The sequence below is a fragment of the Papaver somniferum genome, chromosome 7, assembly GCF_003573695.1.
Source record: "Papaver somniferum cultivar HN1 chromosome 7, ASM357369v1, whole genome shotgun sequence".
Lineage (NCBI taxonomy): Eukaryota > Viridiplantae > Streptophyta > Magnoliopsida > Ranunculales > Papaveraceae > Papaver > Papaver somniferum.
The window spans coordinates 168,631,922-168,643,644 of NC_039364.1; the positions used below are offsets into that span (position 1 = coordinate 168,631,922).

The 11,723-nt window shown below is 37.9% G+C and overlaps 1 protein-coding gene across 1 annotated transcript; it reads right to left on the reverse strand.

The window, feature by feature from the left end:
* Positions 1 to 7,403: 7,403 nt before the first annotated feature.
* On the reverse strand, positions 7,404 to 8,834 carry LOC113295519 (protein RKD4-like). Its single transcript, XM_026543849.1, has 3 exons — positions 8,737 to 8,834; positions 7,888 to 8,590; positions 7,404 to 7,571 (listed from the first exon to the last, which is right to left on the reverse strand). Exons 1-3 carry the CDS (start codon positions 8,832 to 8,834, stop codon positions 7,404 to 7,406), a joined length of 969 nt encoding a protein of 322 aa, XP_026399634.1.
* Positions 8,835 to 11,723: the final 2,889 nt, after the last annotated feature.

Below are 11,723 nucleotides of genomic sequence, written 5' to 3' on the forward strand. Positions count from 1 at the left end.
GGAGTATCGGTGGAAGACGATAAAATTACAAGTATTTTGAATTGGCCTATTCCATTGTCGGTAAAGGATCTCCGTGGATTTTTAGGATTGACAGGATATTACCGTAAGTTTGTCAAGGATTACGGGAAGATTAGTGCACCTTTAACTGCATTGCTTAAAAAGGATGCATTTAATTGGTCCAATGATGCTACGGTTGCTTTTAAAAAGCTACAGACAGCATTAACAACCACACTAGTTCTCCAATTGCCGGATTTCTCAAAGGAATTTGTCGTAGAGTGTGATGCTTCAGGAAACGGGTTGGGAGCTGTCCTTATGCAGGAAGGTAAGCCCATCGCTTATCATAGCAAGTCGCTTTCAGGAAAAAATTTGAATCTCTCTGTTTATGATAAGGAAATGCTAGCTATTGTTTCTGCTGTCCAGAAGTGGCGACCCTATTTACTGGGTCGGCATTTTAAAATATGTACGGATCACCGTAGTTTAAAGTATTTTCTGGAGCAACGCTTATCTTCGTTAGAACAACAGAAATGGGTAACTAAACTTCTCGGCTATGACTATGAGATAGTTTACAAGCGTGGCTCTGAAAACAATGCAGCTGATGCATTATCTCGAGTTGAAATCCCTCGTTTAATGGTTGTTACAACACCAATATTTGCTGGTGTTAATGAAATAATTCATGAATGCCATAATGATAATGAGTTGAGCTTACTTATTGATGGATTACGTCGGGATCCAAGCCATAAGGCACACTATTCTTATGTGGATAATATTCTGCGATACAAGGGACGTATTGTGGTTGCCTCTACTTCACCTTGGTGTGCTAAACTCTTACATGAGTTTCATGGTACCCCATCTGCTGGACACTCTGGATTCTTACGAACGTATAAGAGGTTGAAGGCAAACTTTTATTGGAAAGGTATGAAGAAAATAATTAAGTCTTACATTGCGGAGTGCGACGTATGTCAGAGAAATAAATCGGAATCCATTTCTCCTCCAGGTCTCCTTCAGCCGTTGCCCATTCCTGATGATGTGTGGCTCGATATATCAATGGATTTTATTGACGGTTTGCCTACTTCCAGCCGTAAGAATTCAATAATGGTGGTAGTTGATCGTCTTTCTAAGTATGCTCATTTTTGCGCAATTTCACACCCTTATACTGCCGCTACCATAGCAGATATCTTTGTTCGAGATGTTGTTCGTCTTCATGGCATGCCTCGGACAATTGTAAGTGATCGTGATCCTATATTTTTAAGTAATTTTTGGGAAGCTTTCTTTTCGCTCCAAGGTACCAAACTGTGTCGGAGTTCCGCTTATCATCCGCAAACGGATGGCCAAACCGAGGTAACGAATCGCACTTTAGAGTGCTATCTCCGTTGTTTTGCTGGTGATAAACCACACAGTTGGAATAGTTGGTTGCCGTGGGCTGAATGGTGGTATAACACCACTTACCATTCAGCCATTAAGATGGCTCCATTTGAAGCGTTGTATAGTCGTCCTCCGCCAACTGTTGCGAGTTATTTTCCAGGCTCTACTGTTGTCCATGCTGTGGACACCTCCTTGCGCTCACGAGATCGAACCTTACAGATCCTTAAGATGCATCTCCAAGCTGCTCAAGCTCGAATGAAATCCTACGTCGATGCTCATAGGACAGAAAGAAGCTTTGAGGTAAATGACTTGGTTTATCTTCGTCTACAACCCTACAGACAGACTACAGCTGCAAATCAAGCGTATTCTAAGCTCTCTCCACGTTTCTATGGACCTTTTCGCGTTGAAGAGAAAATCGGACCTGTTGCTTATAAGCTGCGCATGCCTCCAACAAGCCGCATACATCCTGTTTTTCATGTGTCAGCCTTGAAGTTGAAATTAGGAACACATGACACAGTTGAATCCCACTTACCTACAACACTAAATCAGTTCGAATGGGAACCAGAGAAAATCTTGGATCGAGGAATGTTTAAGCAACGCAATGTTGCGGTAACTCGTTGGTTGATTAAATGGAAAAATCGTTCTGTAGAAGAGGCTACATGGGAAGATGCCGCAGATTTCATTAATCGTTTTCCTGCCTTTGCAGCTTGAGGACAAGCTTCATCTGAAGACGGGTGGGATGTTGGGACGCCGACTCCAACTATAGTTATTTTAGGAATTAGTTTTCTGTTTCCTTATTTGCAAATGATTACGTTCTCTATATATATCCTTAGTTTGTTTTAGGTTTGGAAGAAAATTATCAAACTATTAAGCTTTATTTAGAAGTGTTCGATCTCCATTCAAAAGATCAACTGTTCTTGTGTATTTGCTAATATTAGGATCAGCTAATCAGTACCGGGATCCTATCATATTGATTCTCAAAAGATGATATCTAAACCTAATTCCTTCAATTAAGTTCTGTTCTGTTCTGCAATCAAAATTTGTTTTCCTTTCTTTGGTTCCTTTTCTATAACATGGCTACTGAACGTGATGACTCGTTGCAGTCGATTAGTGTCAGATTGAATTAGAGTAATTATACGTATTGGGCTTATGTGATGAATTTTTTTTTGATTGGTAAAGATATGTGGGGATATGTTAGTGGTACTATTGTTACTCCTGATTCTAAAGCTACAGCTGAGGAATATGCTAAATTACTTGCTGATTGGGATCGATGTAATGCTAAGATAATTACTTGGATCAATAATTCTGTTGATTTAAACATTGGCATGCATTTAGCCAAATTTTCTACTGCTAAAGAGGTGTGGGATCACTTGGCAACACTGTTTTTGCAATCTAATTTTGCTAAACGTTATCAATTAGAGTCTGATATTACAGAAGCAAAACAAGGTGACAGGGATGTACAAGAATTTTATTCAATAATGAATGGGTATTGGGATCAACTTGCTCTTACTGAACCTGCTGATCTTCGAACAGTTGCTCCATATGTGAAATATCGTGAAGAGCAGCGTCTTGTTCAGTTCTTAATGGCTCTTCGTCATGATTTTGAAGCTCTAAGAGGTCAGATTTTGCATCGTAATCCATTACCTTCTGTGGATTCTGTTGTTAATGAGCTATTAGCCGAAGAAGTACGTTTAAAATCTCAAGCTAGCAGCAAAGGGATTCTTCCTCTTCCTACTGAAAGTGTACTAGCAGCACCCTCAAAGCCTTATTTTAGTTACCATAATAAACAACAAAGGAGTGCTAACGATGAATGTAATTTCTGAAAGTAGAAAGGTCACTGGAAGGCTCAATGTCCGCTGACAAGGATCCTTTAACAAGCAATACCATACTGCTGCAGCTGCTATTCCTAAAAATGAGGATCAATCTTCTCAATCTCTTATTGAACAGTTGCAAAAGCTTTTGAAATCACAGCAATCCAGTTCCTTCAACCCAACGACCTCTTCTTTTGCAGGTTTGTCAACATCTAATGTGTCAGGTATAAATTCTTCCATTTGGGTTTTTGATTCAGGTGCTTCGCACCATATGACTAAAGATTTCTCTTGTTTATCCTCCTTATCTCCTATTTCCTTTTCCCAAACTGTTGAAACGTCTGATGGTACAATCTTGCCTCTAGCCGGTAGTGGCTCTGTTAAGACTCCACAATTATCTCTCTCTGACGTATATTGCATTCCTAAATTAAAAATGAATTTAATTTCTGTTAGCCAACTATGTGATTTGGGTTATAACATTTTCTTTTCTCCTACCTGTTGTCTTGTTCAGCATCCGCAGTCGAAGAGAGTGATTGGGATAGGCCGTAGAGAAGGGGGATTATACGCTTTAGTGGAGCTCCGTACTCCTGATGTTGCTGCTTTTACAATCGACTTATCATCTTTTCATCTTGCTGCGAACTCTAGTAATTTTTATCTATGGCATTCTCGTCTAGGTCATGTTTCTGCTTCTCGTCTTAAATTCTTAGTTTCTAAAGGCTCTCTTGGACAAATAAAACCACATGATATCTCAGATTGTAGTGGTTGTCAACTTGCAAAATTTTCAGCATTACCATTCAATAAAAGTATTTCTCTTTCTAGTAAACCTTTTGATTTAGTACACTCTGATGTTTGGGGGACAGCTCACATTCCTACCAAAGGGGGCTCTAGGTACTATGTATGTTTTATTGATGATTACTCTCGTTATTGCTGGATTTTCCTTATGAAACATCGTTCTGAATATTTTGATATTTATCGTGCCTTTCGTAATTTTGTGGGTACTCAATTTTCTGCTGTTATAAAATGTTTCCGCTGTGATTTGGGTGGTGAGTACAGAAAAGGCTCATTTCTTGATCTTCTTTCTTCTGATGGTACAATTTATCAATCTTCTTGTACTGACACACCGCAGCAAAATGGTGTGGCAGAACGAAAACATCGACATCTTCTTGAAACATCACGATCTTTGTATTTATCCGCTCATGTTCCTGCAACGTACTGGGGGGAAGCTGTTTTAACTGCCAATTATATTATTAATTGAATACGACTTCTCTTACAGGTGGTGTTTCTCCTTTTGAAAAGTTATATGGTACAACTCCTGATTACTTTTCTCTTAAAGTGTTTGGTTGTGCTTGTTTCGTTCTCAAACCTCATAGAGAAAGAAACAAATTATCATCTAAGTCTGCTTTGTGTGTGTTTCTTGGGTATGGTGATGGTCAAAAGAGATACCGTTGTTATGACGTTACAAGTCAAAAGATGTATGTTTCTCGGCATGTTGTGTTTCTTGAACATATTCCTTTCTTTTCTAACGCTTCCCGTGCTAATGTTATTGAAATATCCGACTTAGTAAAAATTGATCCCTTTGGTGATTGGATACTTCACTCTCTGATTCTTCATATAGCCCCACATTTCTTCCTACTTCTATGGATACTTCATATAGCCCCACATTTCTTCCTTCTTCTTCGACTTCTTTTGTTCCTGAAGATATAGTTGCAGAAGCTCCTCCTCCCTCTTCCCCGGCTGCGACATCACCTCTCGAGACTGTTGATCAAAGTACACCAAGGTATCCTCCACGTACTCGTAATCCCCCAAATAGGTTTGGTTACTCTCCTAGTGATTTTGGTATTTCTTGTTACTCTTCAAAATTTTCTGCGTTTCTTTCTTCTGTTCACTCTTTATCTGAGCTTACTTCCTACAAAGAGGCTATGTCTCGACCAGTATGGCAAAAAGCTACGGATGTAGAGCTTGCTGCCTTGGACAAGGCAGGGACATGGGAAATGGTTACTTTACCTCCTGGCAAACACGCAGTAGGTTCCAAATGGGTTTACAAGATCAAAACTAAATCTGATGGATCAGTTGAACGATGCAAGGCACGTCTCGTGGCAAAGGGATTTACTAAAGAATATGGAATTGACTATGAAGAAACTTTTGCACCAGTTGCAAAAATGACATCTGTTCGTGCTCTTATTGTTGTAGCCTCTTTTAGGAATTGGAAAATATCTCAAATGGATGTGAAAAACGCTTTTCTCAATGGGGATCTTTCTGAAGAAGTCTATATGGTTCCCCCACCTGGTGTACCTCATAAATCTGGCGAGGTTTGCAAGCTTCGAAAAGCATTATATGGACTGAAACAAGCACCTCGTGCATGGTTTGACAAGTTCTCCACTACTATCACTTCTCTTGGTTTTCAGTCAAGTCCTTATGATTCAGCATTATTTGTTCGTAACAGTTCTGCAGGTCGAATATTATTGCTTCTCTATGTCGATGATATGATTATTACAGGTGATGATTTGAATGGGATAGTCCATCTAAAAGAACAATTACACCAACAGTTTGAGATGAAAGACTTAGGTTCCTTGCGATATTTTCTTCGTATCGAGGTTGCTTCATCTCCAAAAGGTTATCTTCTTTCACAGTCTTAAGTATGTTAGTGATATTCTTCAAAAGGCTCGCATTTCTGATACTGATCCAGTTGACACACCCCTTGAGATGAATGCTAGATATACTAATACTGATGGTGTCCTCTTGGATGACCCCACATTATATAGAACCATTGTTGGCAGCCTAGTTTACCTCACTATTACTCGACCTGATATTGCGTATGCAGTGCATATTGTTAGTCAGTTTGTTTCTTCACCTACTACTGTGCATTGGGCAGCTGTTATGCGTATTTTGAGATATCTCCGGGAACTCAGTATCAGAGTTTGTTGTTCCCTTCATCTTCTTCATCCAGTTTTACACTTCGAGGTTTTTCTGATGCTGGGTGGGCCGGTGACCATAATGATCGCAAGTCTACTACTGGTTATTGTGTCTTTCTTGGTGATTCCTTAATTTCATGGAGGAGTAAAAAGCAATCCACTCCTGCTCGATAGTCATCTGAAGCCGAGTACCGCGCAATGGCAGATGCTACCACTGAGATTATTTGGCTACGTTGGTTGATTGGAGATATGGGTGTAGCTATATATGAGCCAACACCTTTGTATTGTGATAATACAAGTGCGATTCATATTGCCCATAATTCTGTGTATCACGAAAGGACTAAGCACATCGTAATCGACTGTCACTTCATTCGTCACCAGTGCATGGTACTATAATATTTCCGTGGAAGCCATCAAAAATGCAGATTGCAGATTTCTTTACGAAGTCTCCGTCTATTCCCCGGTTTCGATTTCTTCTCGACAAACTCTCGATGATTAATGCAGTTCAGTCAATATCGTGAGTTTGAGAGGGGTTGTTAACGTAACATTCTAGAATAGTCTAGAATAGAGTAATATGCTATGTTAGGAATATAATTAGCTTTCTTTTCATGTCTTGGCTTTCCTTTTATGTCTCTGTTGTTTTGTATATATATATAAGCTATTGTGTAGTTCGTTTATTATTCAATAAGACATAGAATTCTTCTTCATTAAAGCTAACAGTCCCAATCACTACAATTGGCTTGTTGTGTAACACAGAGTTGGGATTAAACCGGCTCGTTGACATTCAAGATTTTGGAACTATTCTATTGGAGGCTATTATTTGAAATGCGTACGGTGAAGTCGGTAGCAGCTCAACTTCGAGCTTGGAAGTTTAGAACAGGAAACAATAGAGACTGGAAAATATGTCCTTGGCTCATTTGTGCAGTGCGCTGGTCTGTCTGGGGAGAGCGTAATTGAAGGATTATGGCCAGTAAGCTCCCAAGAGCTGAAGGTGTTATATCATCAACCAAGTCCATTTTATCTTTGGGGTTCATCGGGAAAATGGTTTCACATAACACCATTTTGAAACCTGGTTGAAAAGTGATTATAGATTGTAATTAAGATAACGAAATAGCAATAGTGGACACACTTGTATATGTTCCATGCTTTCTGATCAATACAATTTTAATCTTTCTCCTCCAAACAAACTAAAACAAAATGTACTTAAAGTGATCAAATGACAGATTGTTACTACTAACTAGTTAATCAGGCATAAGGCCCCCAGGATGATGATGCTCCTTAATTAATCATCCATTAAGGATGTGCTGAAAACAAAAGTAGGCTAGGAGCAGGACAATGATGATGCTCTTCTCTTTTTGAAGTTAGCTTTAAAACAAGCCTGTCTTAGTTTCTTCGTTCTGAGATTCAATTCTATATCCGGGAATTTCTCCATCCTCCTTATATCTTCTTCTAACATTTCAGTATCTCTAGGATCACAATAACCCATTTCCTACATAAAAAGTTTTGAGATCAAAAGCATTAGTACAAAAAATGAATTTCTCATAAACAATAACAGGGCATTACTACTACAGAAAACTGTGTGCATATATGCATGTAAAAAGAAGAGGATAGTCGGTATAATTTACAATATATATACAGGAATCCTAGTCGAAACAACTTGAAGTTCAGTTAATCAATCACGCAAGAAGTATTGAACCCCTGCAACCTCTATGAGTATGAGCACGTCAAAAGAAAACACCTTAGCTAAAAGCTGTACGCAGTGAATATAAAGAACGTCACATGCGGTGTGTTGTGGTTATATTTACCTTTAGATTGTCAATGAGTGACTTCAAACTTTGAATTTTCCTGTGAGGCCATCTATTAATATTCAGTTCTCTGCATCTTTTCTTCAAAGCCGTCAAGCCGACATTCATTCTCTTTGCTGCTTTCGTTATCGGAACATCAAAATGCTTCGAGATGTCATCAAAATCAATGGATAATGATTTCGTCGTCGACCTCGGTCGATAAGACGCTGGGGGGTTATAAGTAATACCGGTCTTAATCATCTCTCTATGACCTTCATCTTTCTTAAAAAAACTGAAACCACCTTCAAAAATTTCTCTGCTTTCCATTTTTATGACATCTGATGGGTAGTTCTGAACCTCCTGATCATGAGAAAAATTAGGGTTACCACTAGTATCAGTAGAAACTTTAGTAATACTGTTACGTGTTTCATCATTAGGTGGAGGAGCATAATTCAATGGTTGAACTGATAGATCTTCAAGACATCCGGATGGAAAGTATTCTTCTAGAGAGAGAAATTTAGAGTTCATGATTTTGAAATCATCAGTTATGTTGAATAGTTTGTGATCATGCTGGGTTTGATCATATAGAATAGTGTTATCCATCATCTCCGTTGATAAATCAAAAGGTGGATTATCATAATATGTAAGTTCATAAAAAGTTGAATAGTTGTTATAAAACTCTTGATGAATATCAATGGAAGGTGGGATTGGAAAGTCTTGCTTCCTGTGTGAGAGTGAGAGAGAGAGAGAGTTAGAATGCATGGTACTGTGCTAGCTATATGTGCTATGCATGCAAAGGAAAAGGAAACAAAAATAGAAAAAAAATACAAGGATAAGTAGAAAGCTTTCTTAATATATATCTAGTCTTACCATGTTGGTGGCTCGGGTACTGATTCTCCATTGCCAAACCAATCAAAAACTTGTTCATTCTCAATCTTTACATGGCCAAAACGGTTGATTAGATCCATATTATAGATAGTATACTGAAGAGAAAGTGAGAGTGAAACTCAGAGAGATAGAGAGATGTTTTTGGGGTTTGAAATAAGAAAAGAAATTATATAAATACAAAAGAATTTGTAGTTCGTGCAAAAGAAAATTATTGGGAGTTACAAAAAAGGATTAACTCGGTAGAATTTGTCGAGAAATTGTTATTAATGTCCATAATAATCAACCAAGAAATTAATTAAGGATGCTGGCTGTGAATAAAGTCTTCCACTTAAATCTATGTACACGTATATAAATCTACCGTAAGTAGACTGATACGGCAGATATATGCTTTATTTTTAGGGGAGGAACTACTGTTTAACGATGTAAAATAGACTATTAGAGGTGTTTTATAACAGCGGTGTAGATTATGCACACGGAGAATTTGTTGTCGAATATTATGCTTTTTGTATAGCGCTTCAAAAGAAAATATACGAGGATACAAGAGGAGAGAGGATATATGTTATGTTTTGCGGTGAGATAAGGAGATAATAAATAAATTCAATGAAGGAGGTTACAGCACAATTAGCGAGGGTAATGACGCATTTAAGATCTCCGGTTCATAGAATCAAGCTCTATCTATCTATCTATCTAAGTCGCTAATGATAACTTTTTAGGGATTAGTGATTACGCGTTATAAGCATTTTGGAAATGAACGAAATGGCTGCAGTTAATCAATGACAAATATTGCATGCTCGAGATTTCTGTTTGTGGCTGGAGTACATGGAGAATCGTAACCGCCAAACAATTTCTGGGCCGTTAGATCATGGTGACTAGTTTCACAGATTAGACGTCATGATGATATCACAATCGTTGCCTCATGGTTACTGGTTTCCCAGCTAATACATCATTTCTTAGCTGAAGTATGATTTCTTAGGGCATCTCTAATGAGACTAGTAGACTACCCAAATATGATGGTCTGCTTGTCCATGAGATAGGATAACCGACTTTTGTGCGGTGGTTCGTAGGCAAACAAATGGCCAAATTAACCTATTGGGACGGTTTTTATATAAACAAATATTTTCATCATGGTTTTTAAAAGCGTACGCTTCACGGTTCGGAGCGTACGCTTCGCTTCAAATTTCAACATATCGCTCCAAAGCGGTCATGTGAAGCGTATCTTTCATGAAACATATGCTTCACGCTTCGTTTCAAATTTCAGCATTTCGCTCTGAAGCGGTTATGTGAAGTTTTAAGAATTTCGCCTAATTTTTAAAGCTTTTAAAATATGAATGTTTTTAGGGGGAATTGAACACCCCACCTCCCACTCGTCTAGAGTAGGTTGAACTGGTGTACACGCGCTTTGTTTTTTTATAAACATTAAACATATATAAAATTTATATAGATATTATCTTCCTAATAAATTTATAATTACAAATTACGACTAATTTATTCATAAGAAAACATCTGCTTCAAACATCAACCATGAAACGACGCTTCACGCTTCGACATACGCAACGTTTCCTAAAAGTGAAAAACGCTTCACGCTTTCAGTACCTTGATTTTCATTTTGAGCGGGCCCGTTAATTAAAAGAATCCTATAAAAATATATGACTAACTTCATGGTTATATTTTGGTTTTAATAATAATGTATGGTCTCAAACGGAGGCGACCGATTCAAGTTGGGCCGAGGCTCGTCTCAACTTGAGATCCTAGTTAGCAATTCTCCAAATTATATACATATGCACGAATTTTACGAATCCGGATTATATGTGTACGAATAGAATCCCGACTTAGTTTAGCGATTTTTCGGTCTGAAACGAATTATACGCGTATTTACAAATTAACGAACTATACTCTCCGATAATACTTATCCACATCACTGTTTTCTATCGTGTTTTAATCTTTCAACATCTAACTTTTTTAGAAAATGCGAATAGTGAAGGATTTTAAACTAGTGATCATGAATATGCCAATGTAGCTCATTAAAACCATTAAATCATGGTAACCACAAGTCAAATTATATTAAAAATGATATATTTTACACATTAATATATGTCGAATTTATCTTTGCGTGTTTATGCTTCTAAAACGAATCATACACATAACGAATTATACACATACGCATGTCGTTAAGAATTACTGTCGAATCATGAACTGTGGACCGGATAGTTGACCGAGTCCAAAATCTACCTAACCGTACATTTGTCATTCCGTACGTTTCTCGATTCTGAATTCCTAACTAGGCTTGAGACTCGATGGACAATCCCTTTTATTTGAGGGTTTGTCCATCCATTTTGACCGTTTTTCGGTCTCGATATCAACAAAAACAGGCAAATTTGTTTTTTTTGCCGTCATTATTTCCATGAACATGTCTGGAGTGATTTTAGTCCGAGAAAATCGGTATTTGGTAATGAGTGGAACCACTCCACGATATGGTCTATGTAGGATTATCCTCAATAATAGGGTCTAGTGGAACTGATTTGAAAAGGACACACAGAGGATCCATTCTAGTAAGTAGAACCCAGTAACAATGCTCCACTCCAATCTAGGAACATAGTTGAAGAAACTGAGACGAAGAGAAACTAGGAAGAAGATATGATTGTATTACAGTGTGTATATTCGATTACAGTATATGAGTATATAATATTTACATATAGGCAAATAACTCTCCATATTAGGGAACGATAACTTGGGTAACCTAGAACCTAGAAAGGAAATTCTCCTAACGGTAAACAAATACATGGAAACAGGATAATCATTAATTAAGATACATAATATCTCATCGATAGTCTTGATATTCTCCAACACTCCCCCTCAAGTTGGTGCTTAAATATTCATTGAGCCCAACTTGCCTAGTATCTCCTTAAATCTGGCAGCGGAAAGTCCTTTTGTGAAAATGTCTGCTAGTTGTTGAGCACTCGGAACAAACG

Coding starts and splice junctions, on each gene's coding strand:
- LOC113295519 (XM_026543849.1), bottom strand. CDS start 8,834: ATGGATCTAATCAACCGTTTTGGCCATGTAAAGATTGAGAATGAACAA. Junction 8,591..8,736: donor GTACCCGAGCCACCAACATG/GTAAGACTAGAT, acceptor ACTCTCACACAG/GAAGCAAGACTTTCCAATCC. Junction 7,572..7,887: donor CACTCATTGACAATCTAAAG/GTAAATATAACC, acceptor CTTTTTATGTAG/GAAATGGGTTATTGTGATCC.